General features: G+C 42.2%; 1 protein-coding gene across 2 annotated transcripts; it reads right to left on the reverse strand.

Annotated features, from left to right (window-relative positions):
• Positions 1-5,823: 5,823 nt before the first annotated feature.
• Positions 5,824-23,103, reverse strand: LPL (lipoprotein lipase). Of its 2 annotated transcripts, none has more exons than XM_041395899.1 (10): positions 22,865-23,103; positions 15,891-16,054; positions 15,594-15,773; positions 14,920-15,031; positions 12,806-13,039; positions 12,320-12,562; positions 11,096-11,216; positions 10,173-10,355; positions 9,028-9,132; positions 5,824-8,061 (listed from the first exon to the last, which is right to left on the reverse strand). In XM_041395899.1, the coding sequence occupies exons 1-10, from the start codon at positions 22,926-22,928 to the stop codon at positions 8,016-8,018; spliced, it is 1,452 nt and encodes a 483-aa protein (XP_041251833.1). In that variant the 5' UTR covers positions 22,929-23,103; the 3' UTR covers positions 5,824-8,015. The 2 variants fall into 2 exon arrangements, with proteins under 2 accessions (XP_041251833.1, XP_041251832.1); XM_041395898.1 differs by having other exon boundaries at positions 15,891-16,057.
• Positions 23,104-24,032: the final 929 nt, after the last annotated feature.

The raw sequence follows: 24,032 nt of genomic DNA on the forward strand, positions 1-24,032 counted from the left end.
TGTAGAGTATGCTACTTAATTGAATGAGGAAAGTGTTTCTCTTCAAGGATTTAATGTTCTTTGTCTCTTCTCTAGAAATATAAAATACAGAACTCAAATACATCTATGTAAATTATATATTCTGGGTTTTTTTCTGACTAATGCCAGGCAAGCATGTAAAATGGAATCCTCCCTGCAACACACACACAAAACGTTGTAGAGAGAATTGTGTTCGTGCTTAACAGCACTGTGCGTACTGAATACTATAGCGATGAATACTATAGAAAACAGTATATGGAATAAAGATGATTATTTCTACAGGATACAGATCCAAAGTCCTCAAGATGTTATCATGGCACAAAGGAAAGTCCAAACAGAAGATTTCTGCTATTTCTTTGAATGGATATACACTGCAATTGAGAAGACAGTTGCACAGCTAGCTCCATTTATTCTGATCAACTTATGGAGGACTTTCAAACATCTATTTGGTTATCTTGATACAGTGCCTTTTTCTCCCCATCTTTTGGGGCTATTAGACCATGTAGTGGGGTTAAATGGAACCCAATATAACAGGCAAAAAAAAAATTTGTAGGCTCCTTAGAGAAGTAGCTGATGCAGGCTGGTCTCCTATCCGAGTTCAGGCAGGGTAGTCTTGCAAAGAGCAGCACAAATTTACCAGGGTACTATGCAGTCATGGGACAGGGAGTACAGGGGTGTTGGTAGGAGGAAGGATGCTGAATTCTGCAAACTTTGCCAAAAGAGAAATGAAAGGAGAAATGGAAAACAGGATTCAGCAGCAAGCTAGGATAAGTTTGGAGAGAAGGTCATAGAGACTTAGTCATACCTACACAAAGATGTCCAAGCATCTGGTCTAAGCTTGGTAAGAAAATACAAGTTTTCCTCTCTGGTTATGTAAAAGCTGCTTGTCAGAGCTCTTTGCCAACTTAGTTACACTTTGTCTGGAAGAAAATGCTCCCATGTAACTGCACTTTTCCCTACCCCTAAGATGCCCAGGGAAGCCTTGAAGGCAATGGGACTATTACCTTGAAATCTAAAGGGGTGCCTTCATAGGAATCCTGTCAGAAAATTACTAAAAACAGAATAATGGTCAGGGACTACTCAGTCAGAAGAGGCACCACTGAGTAACTAAAATGTCTCAGAGAGGGTTGGTATAAAACTGATAAAAAGCCCCAAATAACCCTAGTATAGAAGTGCTGCCCTCTTTCCCTCCCCTGATGCCTCCCAGGCGAATTCAAAATTATGCTTTCAAATTCGGGGGAAAAGAGGGACATGACAACCAATTTTGAATGTGACTGAGTGCTTCACCTTTCATGAAAAAATATCCAGCCATGAAAATGCAATTTTTTTTTTAGTTTTACACAAAGAATGCGAGTAAAATTGCTGTCAAAAGAATGTTCCCCAGCATTTCCCTGATTTCTCCCCAGGGTCCTTAAATTCGCTGATGTTAAAAGAAAAACAAAGAACTACAAAAAGGCACATGAACACAGCTCTATAAATACAAAAGGGGGGGGGGAGGGAAATGGAAGCATTTTTTGTATTTTGAACCAGCCATTGTGTGGGCATTTGCTTACTCCATCACTGCTCTATGCTCAGGACATTAAGAGGCGACTGATAGTAGAAGGAGTCTTTCTACTGCATTGAGTCTGACCTGAAATAAAATCAGAGAGATTAAGATCTACTTTTTACCCTTGTACTGGAAAACTTCACTAGCAAAGGGCAATTTTTTTTCCAAGATAAACAAAAAATTTGGCTTAATTTTGTGTCTGGGTTATAAATACATTATAAAGGGGGAAAATTAGTCATATGAGCATATAAATAATAGCTCAATTACATTCAAGAATATGTGGGTGGGTGTCCTGGGTGGAATAATTTGCTAAAGCAGAGTTCTTCTTCCTTGCTTTTCCTCTTCCTCTTAATTTATTCCTCTTTCTGAATACGTGCTTCTTCTTTTTAACCTTTATTTATATCTTGCTTTTTGTTCTTTAATCTTGGTGAACTTTCTATAATGGGTCTAGACACATTTTTCTTTAGAATTGGTATTTTCAATGGATACCAACACGGTGTAAAGTGCTTAAGTGTATACCTAATCTCTGATACACACTTCTGTTTTCCTGATGTCACGAAAATGTGTATTTAAAATCAAAGGAATGCTTAACAGTTCTGCTGTGCAAGTCTCGGTGTGGTTGTTTTCACCATATTAAGCACGGTACTGTACAACCTGCTGCAACATCAAAGACCCCTCCTTCCTTCTTGCCTTTTCCTTAGACATTTCTGCTCTTGTTTTTTGCTGCTTGTTTTAATTTTGTTTTGATTTCACTCGAAACTGATGCTAACACGTAATAAAATTCTCCAACATTTAGATTCCTGTCAAGCCTCCTGGCTGATCAAGGCTGTCAAGCTGATCAGCCTACTGATTCAGATCCAGGAACCAGCCACTCTAGCTGCTTCTTTTTGTGCAGCTTGGCAGCAGTGAGGAATCTGAGAATCACAGTAACCATGCCTGGCTTCAGAGCAAGACTCAGCAAGGATCTGGAAGAACTAAACCACCTGAGACATGTGGTTACTGCACCACACAGAGCAGTGAGCTGGAGCTGTGTGAGAGCATTCCCGGTATGTTCCCACTGCCCTTGCCTGCAAGAAGGGCAAAGGAAACACTGGACTTTGCTCGGGATTGTGCTGGTCTCATACCACCTTCCTAGGTGATAAATGAGTTACTGTGTGTTGTGCATGTCTTCCTCTCAGGTTGTTTTTTCTGTTCGTTGATTTGTTTTAATTTTTATTGGGTGCTAATTACATCACTGCACTTAATGTGGTTTGTCCTGGTGTCCCATAAATACAAATATATTTACCCCCAAGAGAGGCTGGCAATATTTGCGAGAAGGCATCCAGAGCCAATATTTAACCTTGTACCTGAGCAGATCATGACCTGACATTTATACGCACTCAGTTTGAAAACACTGAGTAACAGTATCAAAAAGAAGAAAATCATAGCTGTGCTTTCACTTTAAATCTGGGATCTTGTGCCAGGAGTTAGAAAACATTCCAAATTCTACAACGTCAACAAAAAGATTTTTCCCAGCCTCAGCAGAGTTTTGATTGTGTCTCTCGCTGAAGGCAGGGTTGGCCCTTTCACCAGAAGAATGGACTTGTAGCCCACTCCTTACTTACATGGTTATGCATGGAGAGGTTTCAAATCCAAAAGATTAGAAGTGACTCCAAAGGTAGTTTTGCACAGCAGCAATTTCTCAGGCTCTGGGAGCAAACCTCAAAAGCTCCTGAAGGAAGCCTTCCAGAGGAAAGGAAAAGCAAGGACTGACCAAGCCTGAGGATCTGGCAAGCAAAACTTCAGAAGTCTTTTTTTTTTTTTCAACGTTTCTTTGCATACTCTTAGCATCTTTTCAACCTGTTCTAGCATAGGAATCTGTTCCTACTGCTCCTAATTTCCATATTTTGAGAGTCCTTCTTTCACTATTTAGAATATTCCAGGTTTACAACTAATTGTGGGTAAAAAAATCCTTTGGTAGATGGAACAGTATGAGATATGCTCTCATTTCCTGGCTCTTTCGAGGACAGTAACCCATGGCCAGACAGGCTGTCTTACTTCTCACTGAATGGTTCTACATAGTGGGGTGATGCACAGCAGCAAATCCTCTCCAGTGTCATTGGCAAAAAGTGGGACTGATGATATTGGGTCACTTCCCACAGGAAGGGCCTACAATGAAGAACATGGTGTTTATCTGACATGAATGGTTGGGAGATTATGTCATTGAAAATGCACTGCACTGCCACAGTAACACCTGCTGAATCCAAAGTGGTCCCCATTTAGCATTTCTGATGTGGATGCATTGTTCTGTCTGAGTTAGCTTGAGCTGATTTAGGGAAGCATTCTGAGTGTTGCTGAGCAGAGATAGCACCACACACGGATATAAAAGCATTGTTAAAAGAGGCTTTATATGGGATGTTCTGCCAAATGGTTCCCTTCCCTTCCTCTTCTCATTTCCTTGTTCTCCTTTAGCCGCTGGAGAATGGTAATCCCTTTATTCACTTACGCTTAAACTGGTGACTTTCCAGACCTGCCACAAGACATTTGACTAGGTGACTTCTCTGAAAAGATGCAGCAGGAGGAGATGGAAATGTCTTTCCTGAAGATTTTAATACTGCTGTTTTTATTCTGGCAGTCAGAATATGGAGAATCTTGCACTGACAGCTGTAAATAAAAAGGAAAATACTACAGCTGCTTTCATTCTTCCCTCTTACATAAACTTTTTTTTCAATATCTCTTTTTGACCTTTAGAAACAACACTTGCACAATGTTTTGCTCATCCCAAGCAGCAAGCTTTGACATTTTGTTCTTAGCACACAAAAGAGCAGGCACACAACTATATCTAAATGGAGAAAGCATGGAGACACCTATGGAGAGCAAAGTCACTGCAGTTCAAAAAATTTCTCAGAATTAAATATGAAAATGAAAATCTAGGCATTAGAAACCTAAGTCAGGATTTCCTCATCTTGCAGGTACACTGGCTAAAATCCTTTTTCTTCACTCTTTCCTTCCAGCCAAGAATGTCTCTGTCTGTCTGTCTACCCACTGGTTGACTGCTGGACAGTCTATCCCTGCAGCCCATTCCAGAGACTGTTGGCAGGATGAGCAGGGATCATCACCTTTTCTGATGTGGCTGGGCAACATGCAAGAGTAAAGAGGCCCAGGGATGGCTCTAAAGATGGCTCTAAATACTCACAGAAGACATCTGGATTCTTGTCCCTCCACCACAAACTATGTCTCTGCTTTACCTAAGAACGCATTTAGTGTATTGAGGCTGCTGTAATGTTAAAAGAGTAGCTAAACTATGGTGGTTTTAGGAGATGTGATCCCAAGCCTTGTCTTGTACAACTGTTGGAGTCCTTCTAGTTCCCTAACCCAGACACAGACACAGGGGATGAGCAGCGTCCCTAGAACACCCAATTTCAAGCATTCCAGTCTGCAGATTGGGTTCTTCCTTCTTCCACTGATTCCCTTCCCTCTCCAGTTCTTCTTTCAACCCTCCCTCCATTCATTCTCTCCAATCATCCATTTTCCACACTATAGCTTCCCTCTGCTTTCACAAGGAATGAAGCTCTGCTCTTGTTAAAGAGCAGTCATCTTTCACCAAGGAAGAGTGTTGAGAGCAGGGTTCCCCAGGTCAACTGGGAATTGCTCTAATTACCCCTAACATGATCTCCCATGTGCATGTCACTACAATTCTCCTTAATTCCAGCAATCCCTCTCTACTGCCTCGGTGGAGCCTTGCTGTATATGACAGAGAAAACTGTTCTGGTGACAATCACTCTTGAGCTCAGCTGCACTCATAACACATGGCTGAAAGTGATTTTTCACTGTTACTTCCTTAAGTAACAGCGGTGGCAAGAGTCTGGTGCTTTCCTCATGCAGCCACAGGGTCAGAACATCTCTATTTTGGCAAAACATGGAGCAGAAGCACAGTTCTGGCACCTGAGAGGAAACAAAGAAAAGGAAACGAGCCCTTCAAAGTAAGGACAGCTCTTGGACTTTTCTTGAAAACCCCAAACTGGTGGTGAAAAACTACTTCTTTTATGATGTGGGATACTTTGTTCCACACAGTGATTTCTTGTTGTCTTAATACATGAGTTTTGCATTTCCCAAAATGACATGAGGGAGAGCAGTGCAGAAATGACACATTGCTTTTTTTTTTCTAGTGTCTCATTCCATCTTTTCAGCCCAGAATTCAAGGATAGGCTCTGGCCCTCACATAAAAGGTATACAGCAGATGGTTTCATCAAAAGGAAAGTGACTTCAGATTCAGTTTGAAATTTTATTAAAACCATAGGTTTCTGTTCTATACAAAACTGAGGAGATTTCCAAAAAAAAAAAAAAAAGTATTAACGACATTGGAAACAGTGCAATGTAAGTGGCTTGTTGATAAAAATCTCTGAAAGCTATATACAGGATTAATACTACACAACTGTATTAATGTAGAGACTGTCAGCAACTTTGGCAATATATACAAACTACCTTTACACTCATAAATATCTTATTTACAGCTAATAAATAAATTCAAAGCTAAATCATGTTTCCTTATGAAAAGAACCTTCACTATTTTGCATCCAAATTCTAAATGTGTTTGTATTTGATCCTGTATTAAGAGCTGTCCAGATACTTTGCTTCTGAAGAATTTAACTTTTAAGAGAAAATTGCAACAAAATGTGGAATCTATAGGGAATAAATCACTGTATTTATTTTTAGAGGTCTCAAATGCAGTGGCTCAATACTCAACCCCACCCTCAGTGACTCATCACATCTCTGCTGCAGTTTAATCAAATGTGAAATCAAATGTGAGCAAATACAGAGCTATTAATATTCCAACATATTGCACTGTTTAAGTCTTTTATCCCCAAATATACTAGCAGCTACAGTTGGAAATAAGAAACAAATTGTGCACACAAACACATACATTTTTTCCTTTTCTTTTAAGATGGGATGGTATTGGAGAAATCACCATCTCCATGCTGTCTTGCATATGCAGGAAAAGACTACAACACCCAGCAGCATCAACAGCTAACATTACACTTCTCCAAATGTCTACCTTCAAGCCCTTGTACCTCCCCAGCATTTTGTTTACTCTCTAGAAAGTTAAAAGAGGGCTATTGAGCCTTTCAGCACACTAGAAAAATTATATGTTACTTAAAAATGGGGAGGCAGACTGCCTTCAATATACCTATTTTTTTTTTAAATTGCAGCACGGCTAACTTAAATGTTTTTCAGAGCACTCCTTCTTGTGGAGCACACAACCAGGCTGCTTTTAATTGGCTCAGCTCCTGCTTCCTGCTGAATTCCATCTCATGGCAGAAAACTAAGCAGCTCCTAACACTGTACCACAGCCAAGAAGCAAACTGAGGTGGATCTGGCCGTCACAATCCCAGTACAGAGAAGTATGAGCATCCTTGTCAGCTATCAAGTGGATTCACTTGCACTGAAAACTGCATACAGGAGCCACGCAGCTGCATGACTGACACTTGGTGTCAGAGAGCAGAGAAACTGTGACAGTTTTGGCACACATGACGCAAGCAAGCAGGGAGAGGGTGGAGGGTGGGGGAAAATATCTGTTTCCTGCATTTTCTCATATCTCAATTCCTCTGCAGCTCCATTTTCACAGCGTTGCAGGCTAGACAGTTTCATTTGCAATAACTGAAAGCATAGATAAAATATTAAATGTCTGCATAAGACACTGGCATTGCTGCCTTCTCCTAGGGTTGTTATTTATTCCAGGGTAAGCGGCACAGAAGTATATAGCTTAACAGATCATACCTATTGCTAAGCAGCACTGGCATCTACCCCCAATTAAATACATTCATAACCACAAACTAAAAAATTCATCCCCATATTAAGTCAGTCCCTGACACCTTCTAGTATTACACACAGCAAAGGTGGGGTTTTTTTTTTCACATGGGAAAACTACTTATTTGCTAAACACACACTTGAAAAACAATGAACTCTCTCCACTGAACTGCCTGAAAATTCAATTTGTCAAGACACAAAAAAATAGTTTCAAATGACTCATGAAAAGAACAAAAAAAAAATCCGCTAATCAAAAAAAACCCAAAACCAAACAAAATAGAAACTGCAAGATAAAATAAAACCAAGTACAGGGCTTTGTTTCTTTTCAATAAATATTAAAAAATTGCTATATAGGATCTGATGTCAAGAAACCTTGTCAAAAGGCACCATGATTAAGCAAAATTACCTATATGTTTTCAGCACTCCAAACTTTGGCAAGTAGTTTTGCAAGTTTCTTTTGTTTTTAACTATTTGGATAATGTATCTTTATGGTTAGTATCTTCATATGCTGAGACTTTTTTACAACAAGTCTCTAAAATAGCTAGGAATAGCAGGCAAAAATCCAGCAGCAGATAAATATTTCTATATATTTGGTTCTGAACATCCAGTCCACAGGGATGAACAGACTCTTCTCCCCAGTGTGAAAAATCTTTGTTCTTGTCGTTTAAGCAGATTCATGAGCAGAATTTTCTTTTGAGGCTCTCTTGGTACTGTGGAGAAAAAAATAAAATATAAAGGTGATGAGGAAGATGTAAGATACTTGTTCCCACTTGTCTTATTTTTGAGAATTAAGATTTTAAAACCCCCTACTTAACAGGAAGATAAATTACGTGCTCAGGCTTCTCCTGGCTTCTGCTTGATTTTATGTCAGATACACACACAGGTGTGTCAAGGCCTGTCCAGGTCATTGCCCCAGAGTAACAGCCAGCACATGTGCATTTTTATGCAGAGCTAGATCTCAGTCCAGAAGTGTCCCCATGAGACCATTCACACACAGTAATGGAACTAAAATAAATATAACAACTTCTCTATCTCAGACTTTAGTGGGTAAAGTCCAAAGACTGTCCCCACATCTAATCTGGGTCAGGAAAATTATTGATAAAGATATTAAAGTGCACCTAAGGGCCATTAAACAAAGGCAGAATCTCTCATCCATAGAGATGAAACTCTCAGGAATTCACTCACCCTACGGCCGCCATCAGAAAGCAGTGTGCTAAGAAGAGCACCTTCATATGCCTGCTCCATTCCTGTACCAGCCTCCAAATGTGATGCTGGCCAGTACGGAGGGAGGGCCCTGAGCTGACCCAGTACGGAGGTTTGAGTGTTCTGCAGCTAAAGGTAAGTGTTGAGACAGAGACATGCTTTCCTCTTTGTGCTCGTGCCTTGTCTGTAACCCTCCCTAACAGTCCCTCATACGTGGCCACCGAGGGACTGTGAGAGGCAGTGACTAGCACTTGTTTCTCTGACATGCCAACAACCACACAAGGATGGTTAGCAGAAGAGCGAGCCAAGAGCTTTTAAGCTGCCAAAGTGGCCATAAGCAAACCTCTGGCTAGTCTGAGCTGTGATGCTTTGGAAGCCTTGAGAAGACTAGTGCACAAGTCAATTAAAAGGGAAGTTTAATTACCACTCAAGTGGTAATAAAACAATGTAAAGCCAATAGTGATTACTCGTACCCGCCTCTCTTCCTGTTGACGGGCTGCTCCGAGCACTTCACAAATACTGCTGCCTCTTCTCCCTTACTGAGACGCGAGGTGCCATCTCGAGAACAGAACACCACTCTGTGGAATAAATATTGGAAAAATCACAAGACTGAGCGAAACATCCATTTTTAATCTTAGAAAGAAGACTGGTGCTTGGAAACAGTCTTTATACTTTGTCACGTGGGGCACTGCTACTTTGCAGGCCTGTGAGAAAGTTATTTTTAAAAGAGAGTTCTGTAACAAAAGAAAGCTGTGCAAGAACTGGTAAAAGAATTATACATGGGCATCAAAGCATAGCCGTAACTTTCACTGATCCTTTGCAAAAAATCTTCTTGTGGCTAAGATAGCAGAAGTCCTATCCCAAAGTCTCTTGGATCTTTATTTACACCAGTGAGTTTTTTGTCAGGTGAATGAACTTGGAAGAAAGCCATACTCCCTCACATGTGTGCAAAGTAGGTTGCAATTTCCAGAAAACATGAGCACTCACTTTTCTATTTATCAGTACTTTCCCCACCCCTATATTTGTTCAGCTCTGATAACTGTTCTTTGATCAAGTGACTGACCTGTTTATTCAAAGGAGGAGCTCATTATTATTTACTATACTATACATAGGACACACATACTCTTGTTCTGAGCCCATGTTCTGCAAACAGATCTCATGTTTAGTGAATATGAGTATTTCAAAAGATTCATGTTGAAGCACTTCTGTTCAGGCTTTGATGTTTCAACATCTCTAAAAATCTCCATCTAAGCATGTTTTTTGTCACAAAAGCTATGCAAGAATCAAGCCTGAAAAAGGAGGACAGAAATTCCAAACACAATCACTGATGCTGGTTCATGGAGATACTCTCCTGCATATTATAACTAACCTTAAGTAGATACAATAGTGGGATACAAATTAATTACGGAGGAGGAAGACTACAAACTGCAGATCCCAGTGGAAATAAATGACTGAACCTGGCTGATACAAATGGTGGTTTGATACCACTGGAGCCCTGATTATCACTAATGCTGCACCTATTTGTAACTGCTTAACATGTTTGTTCCAGTCTGTGAGATACCAAAAATCAGGAAGTCAATTAGAATTAATATAGCTTATAACAATCAAAACAAGTTACTTTTTCTGAGTTTCCCCTGACTTCATTCTGATTCTCTGGATGTCAAATGTAAAAGGAGTCCACCAGTCTGACCAGCTGAAGAAGGTGTCTTTTTCCCACTGCAGCTTCACCATAAACAGGTCTCCAATATCCACTTCTGTGTAAATGAGGAAGGAGAAGGTCTTGTTTGAGGAGACTTCAGGCCTGTGGGGAGGAGAATAAGAAAACAAATAAAAAAACCCAGCTGAAATTCTTGGACAGACAAAGAAAATTAAGGAGCAATAGAACCTGGAATTTTTGTACTCCAGAGAAGGAATCAAAAACACCTCTACCTTTTGTAAAGGCAAAAAGAAACATCCTTCTGTAGCAAGGCTGGTAAAATCCTGCTACAGTCTGCCAGGCAAGGGCTGTCCTCGCCTGTGCTGGTGATTCTCAGAAAAGCCAGAAAACCACCACCCATAACCAGTTTACATTCCTCAGAGCAGAACACAGGCTTTGGTGTTTCCCAGCTCCATTCCCTGCCAGCCTGTGTCTAGGGATGTACACACAAACTTCTGCTTATTTGCAGAGCTGTGAAAGCAAATCCCAAGTTTCCCTCAGCTTCTGCACTGAGACCTTCAGACACATAAGTTTACTTTTAAGAAGATTTAACATGGTATAAAGATACTAAGTAGAAAAAAGAAAGCACTGGAAACACTCTTATTAAGCTTGTCACAGGTCAGACTTCATGTTTCCATATTTCAGATGTCTTATCAAGAAGAGCTCCTGCAGGATTTGGTGCATTAATTTCCAAAGCAAATGCATCTCCTTGATCAAGGACAAGAGCAGATTCTGGGACCCTGTAAGATTAGTATAGCTGAAGCCAGAACAAGTTTTTCAGTTGAGACTTTAACAAATTTAGGTAAACTCAACGGTACATTGCAGCTGTTTTTGTAGCTACTCACAGTGTGAAACCAATGTTCTCACTCTTGTCCAGAGTGCCATAGAGAGAGATCAGGAATGGCTGGTTTGTCTTGGTCATGTTAGTCTTTCCAAAGAAATGGATCTTGACCTGGTAATGAAAGACTGAAAGAATACAAAAGAAAATGCCATTAGGAAAACTCAATCTCCAAAGAGACAGCTGGTGACAAAACCACCCCGCCTCACCTATGAAAATCCTAGGCTGGAATTTGTCAACTTCACTAAAATGAGTTTATTTCCCAGCAGGCGTCCAGGGAATTATTTTTGCAAGAATGTAAATATTAGCAAGCAAGGAAATCACCATGAAAGAACACCTTTGCAGTTTTTGCAGCTAAACTTTGCACTCAAACTGCCACTATAATAATCCCAGAGTATGCAGTATCACCTTCAAACATGTAAGACTTACTATACTTGACTTGAAACAAGTGAGCTGTGCCCTTCTCTTACAGAAGGCTTGGTAAAAGGAAAAAAAAATCAAACAACAACAACAGCAAAAACCAAAATCAACCCACTAACACTGCAGGTTAAGCACCAAGTGCCAAGAGAACACCAGTCTTGCAGTTGGTCTAACAGTGCAGGAATGTGCCTTTTGATTGCTGGTCCATCACACAATGCACACTATAATACCATGGGGTACAGGCAAAGCTAAGGAGGAAAATAAAGTAGTAAAATCCAATGTTATTTTCCTAGCTGTGAGGAAAAAATTCTCCTCCCAGTTTTCTCTGGCTTTGTCAATCTCAGACCTCCCACAGCAGCAACTAGAATCAAGAAGGGCTGTGATATTTTAATAAGGGCTGGTGCTCCTCTAGCAAGTGCACTACCAAAGGCACAAATCTGATGCTTGCATATCTTTAACTAAGATGCTCACCAGACTGCATTCTGCTGATTATTTCCCCAGCAGAAAGAAGTCACCATTCGGATGAAAAACACCGAAAAAGTTCTAAGTGATCAGGCAGCAGAAGTCATCTAACTTTTGCTACTTATAAACTTATTACAAAATACCTTTCTTTTTGCACTCCACCCTACACCTTGAGTAAGACAACACTTTTCTCTGAGACTTGCATCCAATAGCAAACTACAGGCCAGCTTCACCCCTGCTCACCACAGGCACCAAAGCAGCAATATTCTTATCTGCAGCACATGCCCATCATGACCCACAGCTGAGCACAAGCACCAGTCTTGCTCACCAGTAAGCAAGGAGTACCTACCTTTATAGGGCATCTGAGCACGGGTTTTCAGATACATTTTAGTGTTTCTCTTTGTTCTCACTCTGTTGACCTTGTAGCCCAAATTGTTGCAGCGGTTCTTGCGGCAGCTCAGACAGAGGCCCTTCTCAAAGGCCTCCTTTGTGTTGCAGCGATAAGCCATGCTTGGCTTTTCTTCATTGAGGAGAGAGTCAATGAAGAGGTGGATGGATCGTTCATGGGAGCATTTCACCAGCTGATCCACATCTTGAAAGAATGAAAATGTGTAATATGTATACACGCGTGCATATAATGGCATCAATCCCTAAGCAATACTGTCAACAGGCATGATCCACTATGGCAGAACTGGGCTTTACAGCATGACTTTTAAAAGCACTTGAAAGAACATATTCCTGTTCCTCTCTGAACTCTTTCCTTGCAAGACACCTTTTGTAGGGCTATTAAGTTTTCCCTCAGAACGTTATACTGTTTGTTTCAGAGCAATCTCACCTCCAAGCCCTTTCTCAGCAATCAGACGCAGTGCTTCTCCCAAATTGCAACCGGGCTGGAATCCTCCACCATTGGGATAAATATCAATGTGTCCAACTGGCTTCTGGATCCCGATGCTGCGGTCTGGAGAGCCTCGGGTGTAGGTGTGTAGGACATCCACAAATTCAGCATCATCCGGGGAGAGGCGAGTGAGTTCATCAGCATACTCAAAGGTAGGACCAGCAGGATCCAGCCCTTTATGGGGCAAACCACAAAGAAAAACTGATATTATTGTCTGCCAAAAATACTGACATTGATAAATGCCAAACTCAGCTACCACATTAGTCTAGAATATTGAATTTTCCTGCAGACATTACACATGGATCACAAATATCATCAGTGTATACAGGAGAATCAATGCAATACCTTGAAATGTTGTCACTGTTTAAAAAATATAAAAGTGTATGCAAACACATGGAAGGAAGCCCAGCTAACTTCCTCAGAGCTGTACCATTTCCAGTGGACAGGAGAAACAAGCTGTTAAGTATTTTCTCAATGTCTTCCTTTTTGTCAAGAACTGTAGAAGTTCTGTGTGAAGTGTCTGAAGTACGGAAAAGTCTTGCTGACAACTCCATGCCAGGGGAACATGTGGGAAACATAAATGAGGGCTTCACTGTCTACTTACCTAAGGGCAAGGGGATTATTGCGGTAAATACTGTCAAGCTGCAGCAACACTAACATGAAAAAAAAAACAGAGCTATTCTGCCAGTGAACAAGTACTATCTCCTGTTCAGACAACACCCTGAGAGCTGGCTGAAGGGACATGTCTTTTCTGCAGCCCTCAGCCAGGCACAGGCACCTGTGCTGCTCACCCACTGTTAGCTACACTTGGTCCGAGTTGCCTCCCCCTCAGCTGTGAGGGCTTCAGGGGCCAAATGACATTGTTCCCTGTGCTCTTCCCAGGGAACAGCTCATCCTCAGCACCAAGAGCAACTGTGGAAGCATAACAGAGGGCTACTGACATGTCAGTGATTTGGCAGCCTCAGGGAAAGCAGCAAAGCTGCAACTTAGATAAAGGAAGGGCAGAGGGACTAGCGCTTTGGCCTCCTGACTTTAATCTGCCACCTCTCAGGACATGACCTTTCCAGATGTGAGTGCTGCCTAGCCCTCCTCTCAGCATGCCTGTGGATCTGGGATCACAACCAGGCCCAGGTGAAAGAAGAATGAGTGCCAGGAGCTAGGCTCCCTTCTGAATGGTGCTCCCAAGCTCTCTCAGCAACAGACACCACAGATGCGCAATTTTCTTAGCCTCATTTGCCGATGCAGGCCATTCCTTTGTCAATGAGATCAGTGCTAGTGGCTCAGCTCTCCAGGTGCTGGGTTGTAAACCAACCCCAGAGTGGCCATGCACTCTGCCTTGTCTAGCAGATTTCTCTGGCTCCAAAAATCATCTTAAACAGACATCTAAGCAGACATAGCAACAGGGAAAATATGTCTTCCCCAAATTCTCACAGTATTATTTCCAGCCTAGAATATTTCACAGTATTATTTCCAGCCTAGAATATCACTGTTGTGATAAACTTTGTAATAATCCACACAGGATCTCTTCTGGTTATCTGTCCAGTCTCCCTTTGAGCCCATATAAACTTCTTGCACCTACATCATCCCATTGCAAAGAGTTCTGCAGGTACTAAACTTGCTGAAGCAGAATTTACTTCCTGCTCTGTTTCAAGGGCTCCCATCAGCTGCAAGGAATGACTGCCTGGATAAACAAAACCCATTGAATTTCTTTTGCTGCAAGAGATACCGTGACCTTTGCCAAGCCATGGTTTGGTCAGTCCCCACCACAATTCCCCAAACTACTTCTTTATCAGGGCCTACTCACTCATTTCTTGTAAAAAAAGCAAATAAAGGTTTTTCACTCACCACCTTTGTTGTTATTTTCTGAATCTTTTTCCAGTTCTACCCCAGAAATACCAGCCCTGCTGTTTCATTAAATCATGAATACATAACCAATCATGAATACAGAACCATTGTCAGCAAGCAGCAATTATTCTGGTGCTTTTTCAGTGGAACATAGTATTTCAGTATGGAAGAGATGCAACTGTCCACTCTACAGTCACAGGTGTTCTTACCAGTAATTCTGTTCACCTTCTTTTTGGTCAGATTCCCAGCAATCCCAGCAGCATGGGCACCTAGACTGTACCCCAGCAAGTGGAGATTGTTGAGAGGATAATTGAATTGCTCCTGCAGAAGAGAACAATTTGTTTAAAGTTTGAAACCAAGCACAAAAAACATAAGAAGACATAAAATAAACACTATACAATTATCATAATTTTGTGCCATTGTAAATTTATTAATCTAATTAATTTATGGCCAAAATCAAAACTGAGAGAAATGCAAAATAAAGGACAGAACAGAGGGCCGTTTATTTCATAAAGGTTTTCAGCCACCCTCTGCCCACAAATTTCTGGATCTCCTAAGGCAAGGCACATTTCGATTCCCAAGGACTGGCTTCTGTATAATATATATAGGAACCTGTCTTTCATAGCCACCTCTCACAGAGCCCTCAGAAATACTCTGGGCCCACAGGACCCCACAGACCACAAGGTAAAGTCTCTGGAATGCAGTACAAAAGGCCTCTGAGCAGGAGATAGACCAAAGCCGGAATTTTACCAGTCCAGCAAAACTACTCTCTGCAGGAGTTTAACTCCATCTACCCAACAGGAGATGATTAATATAGCTGCATCATTGCTGTTTTGTCTCCTGTGACATGAGGTAGAATATGAGACATGTCTCCATGTCTTACCTCCATCCAGTCAATAAAGGTAGCAACATCCTTTCCCACCAGCCTGGTGTACGCAGCCGACACCGGGTAGTGCTGCTGAGCTCGAACAAGCCAGTCCACCACAATGACGTTTGAGTCAGGCTCCCTCTTGTACAGAGCATCCACCAGCTTCGGGACCCAACTTTCATACATCCCTGTCACCTGTTGGTTTTGGTGATTTTAATTAAAATAGGAGATATATTAATACATCTGTGAGACGCTTCTGCACAGTTTATCAGAAGTGTGGCTAAAAGGGAGATTCCTCCCACTTTGTCTTACCGTCCACCCGTGGATCACCACAAAGGTTTTACTGGTATGATTAAAGTTGCACTGTGCCAGGCTGTTCACCTGCCCAGGAACCAGGTAGCAGACATCCTCATCGGGCTCTGCAGGCGTCCGTAAGGAAAACTTGCTCTCGATTCCCTCAAAATTGTTTTTGTCTTCTGCTATAAGAGCACAAAAAACATATAGCGGTGTTTTAGGAGAACTAGGACAGAGTCAGAAGGCACAGGTGCAATGTTGGAGAGATTCTGAAACAGTCACGAAACGGGATGGGTGGTTTTCATTTTCTACAGCACTCAATGGACACACAACAGTCGTGTAAAGAGGAAATCAAAGGGTGAAAATTGCTCCCCTTCCAAGGTCCTGCTAAAGCAGTAAGAATCTGCTGAGCTGTCAGAGAGGTATGAACACATTTTGAGAGTCAGTATTTTCCCCATTACATTAAGCAGAAAACCTCTTAACTATCACAAGAGTAGAGAAAACTGCACACGACAGTCATAGACCATCATCCAGGAAAGCAGAGTTACCACCATACTATTACATATTTTGGTGGTGTATCTTCCACATCACCTCACCAATAATCACTGCCTAACAAGGTTTTTTATAACTCCATATAGTTGCAGTGCATTAAAAGCTGTGAAGTGACCACTGTTTTACAAAACACTAGTTTTAAGTTTTGACCAACAAGCAGCAGGTGAAGAAATCAGACACCCATCACAGAAACTGAACTAGCAAACCAGTAGTCTATTTTGGAGTACATTTTCAGGTCATCTGATAACCTACAGAAAAATAAGCTGCAGAAAAATATCTTCCTCTGCCTGAAGCAGAGGGAAGGAGGGTGGGGAAGGAGGTGCTGATCTTGGCATGCTGCTAACAAAGTATGTTGTGGCCTGCAAAGATCACTCCCTCCAAATTCCAGCTTCAAAATTTAAGTACTCCTTTTCCTGTCAAGACATAGAGGTGACTTTAGGCTTCATACTCACCATTTCCTTTGGGAAGAAACTTAAATGTCTCCTCTTTTTATGTCTGACTCAACTCCTAAATGTCTCTATGTACAGCACACCCTGTAATCAGCTTTTCAAAACTCAGGCCCCCGTTTGGCAACTTGAGTTAGGCAAGTATTGATTGCCTGTTTTTCAAGTGCAGCTGAACTTAGGCCAGCTCTGTCCTGCTCAGCATTGTCTTTCCTGGCATCAAGACCACCAGCCTTTCACAAACTCCTAAACACACATTAATTAATGGCTCCGAGCCACCATAGGGAACACAAGATAAGGACCTTATGCTAGGCATGCAAAACAGATTTACACTCCCTTTTCCCATTGCAGAAGCGGTTTTCTATGATAATTGGTAGATTTGCATTTCCTGCATACAGTTGTGCTGCATTGCTCAGGTGATAAGTAACTAACAATTCATTTTTTTCTAAAACAGTTTTTCTAGTCTTCTCATTCAAGCTACCATACACAACAGGGTACTGACTTATGCCTGACCTCACCTCAGAAAGCTCTAAAAAGTCTGGGAAGTTCTTGCTGTGCTTGGAGGGTCACAAGAAATCAGGGTCTAACCTCCTTCATCATGTCTAAAACCCGCACAGAGCCTTGCAACAAATGCTTATGTAGCAGTCTCAGAGAAACTTGTCAGCCATAATCAATGGCTTAAAATTGCCCAAGTTCAGCAGGATTTCACACCTGTGAAAGCACATGCAGGAAAGCAAGAACCATTCACTGAACAGAGGCAGTACTCAGCTTTAAGCTTTGACCTAGACTGTGCTAGGCTGGCTAGCTTATCCAGGATAATTACACTGAGGTGCCCCTTCCTGCCTCCCTCCTCCTAAAGAAAGGTGTTTTTCATAGCCCTTACCCGTCCTTACACGAGTACAAGCATTCACATAATCATAAATATAACATTTTACCCATAAATGAAAGCTAAATTTATTTTTATTTTTAAAACTATGTGCAAACCAAATGTTTGCACTTTTTCTCTATTTCTGCATGTTCAAAATTTCTTTTTGTCACCAACTGACAGTATAAAACACTTTTTTTAAAAAAAAAATCCTTAGACCTATATTATTTACTTTTTAGCCAGAAAAAGAAAAGTCCCAGAGGCTGGTTGGTTAAATATCAGCTATAACTATTCACTCAGCTGTGAATCAGTAAAACCTTGAAAGGAACAAGAACAGCTTTCAATTGTAAGGCATACAATGCTAGGACTTTCAATTATGTATATTCCCTCCTAGTACAGGAAGGCGAAAAAGAATAGCCCACCTGCTCACTAGTTAATAGTGCTTCCTTTCATACCTAGATATCATTTCCCTTCTGGATTAAATTTATCTGATAATCATCCAAAATCTAAATTACATTGATATCCTGTCTTGTAGTGTGTTTTCAATTACAAACACATGCTAGAATTTGCATGTAAGTTCAGACCACAGCTCTTTTGAAAACAAGCTCACAGGAAATTTACAATTCAAAGTGTACACTCGGAAAAGTGCCAAAGCTTAGGAAGATTGCAGTACCGTGGCACCTGCCACTGAAGATGTGCTAAGTGCTTCACACATATTTGCGTGTTTTAATCTAAAAATCTTTGATGGGGATTTGAGAAGAAAATCACTGAGATACAGTCACCACCATGAAAGAAGCAGCTGCAAGGCAACAGCCCATGAGTTAGGGAAATGGCAGGCAGCCACTTTTCTCATTTAACTACATCGTATGAGGATTAGAAAGTCGGAAGAAATTACTGTTATCATCTTATGCCCACAAAAAGTGTCATGTTATCTTATGTCCACATATGGTGAGCTCCCAGCAGGCAAGATACCCTTTGGATGAGGGAAGCGTGCGTGTTGTGGAGTTTATTACAGACTCCTTCACAGCGTGCTCATCAAGAAGCTTTCCTCAGAATTTGCCTAAGTTTGGCTTTGCAAAAATTCTATACAGCTCTGAGCAAAGATATTTTGTCTACACCTAATATTGTGCTGCACACATGCTGCAGTACCCCCTCACACCCCAGCTTCTGCAGAATACAGGAACACAGAGTCTGTACACACTCACAACACAGGACAACACCTACATCTACCATGCTTTAAACCTGGAGAGTTCAGCATATCACTTCAGAAAACAAGCATTTCCCACTTCTGCTTTCATACCTCATTGTATTTCTTGGTCTATTAAAAAAACTATTCAGAACCAAACTTTGCCTTTCATAGACTTTTGCCACAGACCTTTTCCTCTGAGATTTAAAGGAAGAAGTCTCCTTGAATCATGTCCTGAGCCAGTGAATCACTGGGCCTCATTCTTAAAGTCTCACACAAAGAAGTGCGAAGACAGCCAATGTACACACTCACCACAGTTTAGTTAATAAGATGTTTTAACTCAAGTTAATTAAAACCTCAGAAGACCCCAAAATAGGTAGTTTTCAGCACGTTTCTGAAAGGTAGACAGAAATTTATCTGAATTAAGACTGCATTTTTCATAATATAGATACAGAATTTAGATATCAAGAAATATACATACATCCATGTTGAGATACTGAGGTAGCTTTTTATGACAAGAATGCAAGTCCCATTTCTAAACAAGGCCTTTGAATAAAACAGACTGAAAGTAAACACACGCAGACAAAAAAGAAATCCATGCTTTTGCTAAAAACTGCTTTTTCCCAGACATAGTTCAGCAAAGGTACAAAGGCATGTGTTGTGTATTACCAAAGATTCCAGGCACACAGTTACAAATATAAGCACCTGTTGCAAAATAAAGTTTTCTGTCTACTGCTATGTGCTCACAAAGGGATTTATTTAGGGAACTGAAGCAGAATTAAGAATAAAATTACCAATTCCAGATAGAAGCTGGCTTTTCAGGCTACATCACCAAATCTTAACCATTTTGTCATGCTACACAAAGTCTTCTGATGCTTTTCTTACACCCCTACTTGCAGAATATGAGTTTCCATACTAAAAAAAAATTTTTAAAAATTTAAAAAAAAAAAAATTAAAAAAAAAACAAACAGTCCTGTGCAGCAAGGTATTGAAAACCTGACAGAATGCAAAGAAAGTGGGGGGGGGGGGGGTGGGGAGGGGTGGGGGAAGCTTACAAACTGGGAAGTCAGTAGTTTTGTTTTCCTGTCCAAAGTTTATGACACTTTGGACTTGTAACTCATGAAATTCCTTTCAGTTAGGGACTCCTATCAATTATCAATTGTGAAAGCATCCCACTGACTTGAGGCATTCTGACACACCAATGAAGAGAATTCAGTCTCAAGTTTCTTTCACAGGAAGCCCAGGATAACTTGGCTGGATTGTGAAACTGTTTACCACTGGTCAGCTGGGTGGAGAATGTGAGCCTTGAGGAAGCAACAACATCTGGAATATTAATCAAAAGTTAGACTGCTTACATCACACAGGTTGCCAAAATCTGATAACAATGCATTTGCCAGAACGAGTGCACCTAAGCTATGGTTTTAAAAATGGAATCTTTGATAAACAACAATTTCCTAGCATTATGCACTCAGAAATGGAAATAGTATTATCTGGGTGCAAAGATCCTAGAAATTATACTGCTAGGCTGCATTCTCTATAGCCCACAGAGACACGCATGCACACGCATGCACAGCAGCAAACATCTGCACAGAACATCAAACATTTACCAGCTGTAGTTAACTGGCCTAAATCTTCCCTCAGCTGACAGTCAGCATTATGAACAGGCATCAATCAGTCATACTGAATTCCTAAGAGTTCTGAAGCTACCTCACAGCCAGCTGTAGCAAAGGGTCTCTATCACAGAAACGGTTATCATTTAATTTGATCTACACTACAAACTGAAAGCAGACTACTGTGTGTTGCAATTCCAGGAAACCTACCTCACGAGTCAGGTTATTGTTTAACCTTGCTGCAAAAACATTACAACTTCATGTTTATTTATGTATTCCTCAAAGGCAGAGCCCTGAGAGTACGTTCTGCTTCATTTCCCAAGTGGGGCCAATGGAAAGAGCAACACCTTTGGAAAGCTACTGGTCATAAGTTCAGAAACTAAGTAAGAAGCTCAAGTTTTGCAGCTGGCAAACTGCTGTTCTCTCACTGTACACAGGGGTGCCCACCCCTCTCCGTGGTACTCCCTGAGAAATCTTTACTCAGTGCAGCTGGGACACTCGCTGGGACACTCCAATCCAGCAGATATCTAGCCATCCTCAGTCCCTCTGGAATATCTGCAATTAGCTGAAGACAAAATGCAACCACTGTCAGACTTTGCAGTAACACAGAGGTAAGGATGCATGAGAAAGTCCTATCATGCAAGTACTTCTGCACAGAGGAGATTCCAGCAAACTTTTAGGAGTGCTGGTAATCATGCTAATCTCCAGCACAACTTTAGGCCTGAGAGCCTCACCTCTGTGCCTTCTCAGAAATGCATTGTTTCTCAAAAGGCCATGCCACAGCTGCCCTGGTATATCTATCCCAAACACAAACCATAGAAAAAGCCAGCAGCACCCACCACACAACAGTGTAAATATGCTGACTCTGGATTTACACTGGTAAAAATAAGGATCTAGATGTATTTCTAGCAATGTTTTTATCTTTTCCTGCAACACCAATGTTTTCTTCATCTAGAAAGTCTTTTTTGATGTTGTTTTTTAAATACTCTGGATTCTTGGAGGGCTGGATCATGTGTTTTCTGTGGTTTCAAAAAACTTTTTACTGTGGTGTGCATGGAAAAGTGCGGAACTAAAGGCTTTGATTTCTTTAGGATGAGCACACAACCTGCTTTCATATAACCTATTCCTAAGAAGAAATAATGAAATTATTGGCAAGTCTGTGGCAAATCAGTTCCTGCAGGGATGAAAGCTTTCTCCGAGAAGGCAGTTATTTTACTGTATAGAACTTGGATACTGTGATGAAAATTCGTTTTGATTGTCTCTGATGGCACAAGATTGGATTCAAAGCTAGAATACATTCCTTTCTCTGTACCCTAGCACCCCATCCTCTTACTTTTGAATACTTCCCTTCAGCTTACTTGTACACAAAGAAGTAACAAAGGCACCCACAGCAGAAAAAAAATGGCAGTTTATATATTCCAGTTTAGGATAACAAAGCAGCTCTAGGAGCTACAGACACCCTTCCTTCTAAGGCCAGAAACTTTTAAAGATAGATACTATGTGTGGAGATCAGTATAAGAAAGTACACCTGTTACAGGGCACTGCTAACAATATTTTAAGGCCTTTTTTTAAGCTTGAGTAGTGGTCTCCTAAAGCTAGTAGATTTGTTCACAACAGCTTCAATTACATTGTGATTAATTGAGAGAGCATTAGTAAAAATCTAGCACTCTTTGCACATCTTCCACTTCCTGTAGCTTGGACATGATGTCTATGCACAAATGCAGGTACAACAGGCAGAGTGTAAACACAGCCATAAGTGAGCCCAGAGAAAATAAATCACTCTCTTCACTTTTCCCCTAGTGGATCCTGCTCATTACAGGCTTAACTACAGCTCGAACATGTTACCACGAATAACTACAAAACTCAGCCTTGCCTTGTCTAGGATCAAGAACTGTACGCAGCTGGGATGCTGGGATGGGTGAGTCCCACAGAGGAGGGAGCCGAGGGACCTTACCGTGGTGCTACTGCTGTGCAAATCCCTTGCTGTGGCAAGGGACTCTCGGAAGCCACCTTGTCTCTGGGAAAAAAACACATCCCAAACCTCAACAGGTCGCGCCACCAGCCCGGCAGGTTGTGCCTGAGTTTCGGCTGGGGAACAGGCTCCAGGTCGCTCCTAACAGGATGGAGTTTCCCCCCAGTGTCGCTCTCCAGCGCCTTCCAAGCCCACCCCGCGACACCAGGTCCCTCAGCATCCCAAGCTCCCCGCGACAGCTCCACAAAGGAAAGATTGCAAACTCCCCTTTCCCGCCACGCCGGCAGCGCTTCCCCCAAGCCCGCGTTCCCAAAAGCAACAGGCGGGCCGGCAGCCCCCGCGCAGCCCGTGTCCCGGGACTCACCGCCGAGAGCGGGCACGCAGCGCAGGCAGAGGCACACGGCGGCCAGGAACGCCTTCCTCCACATCTCGCCTCCTGCCGCGGGCACGAAACTTTCGGCGCGAAAAGAAAAACAAAAAAAAAAAATTAAAAATCTAAAAGTAAGTATGTTTTTTTGCTCTAAAAACTTACGAGAACTAAAAGAGAAGTGCGGCGCCGAAGCTTAGAAACAGACAGGGCAGCCCGGGGAGCGCCCAACACCGCGTCCGCCCGCCCTTATGACCCGGACAATATGCAAATATGTAAATAAATATGCAAATATGCAACCGACTCTGCGCGGCCATTGGGCGAGAGCCGAGGAGCGGGGCGGGGCCGGCGCTGCCCGGGCCGGGCGGGGCGCGGGGCGGGCTCGGGTTCGGGCTCGGGTTCGGGTTCGGGCTCGGGCTCGGGTTCGGGTTCGGGCTCGGGCTCGGGCTCGGGCTCGGGCTCGGGCTCGGGCTCAGGTTCGGGTTCGGGTTCGGGCTCGGCGCTCCCGCGGGGCGCGGGATGGAGCGCAGCGCAGTGGGGCTGGATGGAACGGCACGGCCCGGCTCGGCACGGCGTGCATAGAGGCCTTGGTTCCAAGCTCTCCTTGGGCCTGGCTCCCACAGCCCTCCCAGAGCCCTCTGGCCAGCCCTGTCCCAGGACGCGGCCCCTAGGTCCTTACTGCCTGTGGCGACCTAGCTCTGCTATGCTCTGGTGGGGTCTTCCTTGCCATTCCTGCTTTTGCACCAGTCACTAGCAGCTAACTGCATTTTCTGTACAGTGCTTGCAAGGGGCCTTCTGCTGTTCCCTTGAAAAATCTTTGCCAAGACCTTGTTTTGCCAGCACTCGAGGGGATACAAGTTTGGAGAAAAAATTAATTTACTGGAGATTGCATCTGTGCTCCTGAGAAATAAAAAATTGATTCCTTGAGATTTTCAACTCTCTCTGCCCTCCTCCCAGAAATGTGCACTGAGATCTGCGTTGGCAGCCACTGGGTGAAAGATCAGTTATGTAAGGACATTAATTTAATAACAATACCAGTTTTCATTTCATTGTACAGTTTGTTGCCAAAGGCGCAGCTTCATAAAGAAGCTTATTACACAGGGAATGAGGACTCCCTGGGTTTTGCAATGGGAAGCAAATGGGATTCAACTTAAGGGTAACAGAT

Source organism: Onychostruthus taczanowskii, unplaced genomic scaffold (genome assembly GCF_017590055.1).
Source record: "Onychostruthus taczanowskii isolate IOZ18803 unplaced genomic scaffold, ASM1759005v1 scaffold121, whole genome shotgun sequence".
Taxonomy (NCBI): Eukaryota; Metazoa; Chordata; class Aves; order Passeriformes; family Passeridae; genus Onychostruthus; species Onychostruthus taczanowskii.

What these genes read in the sequence shown, in the direction of transcription:
- LPL (XM_041395898.1), bottom strand. Translation starts at nt 22,928, where the DNA reads ATGTGGAGGAAGGCGTTCCTGGCCGCCGTGTGCCTCTGCCTGCGCTGC. An exon ending in TGGTGATCCACGGGTGGACG is followed by an intron (nt 15,774 to 15,890) that starts GTAAGACAAAGT and finishes CAAAACCAACAG; the next exon opens with GTGACAGGGATGTATGAAAG. An exon ending in GTCAACAGGAAGAGAGGCGG is followed by an intron (nt 8,062 to 9,027) that starts GTACGAGTAATC and finishes TTTTCTCCACAG; the next exon opens with TACCAAGAGAGCCTCAAAAG.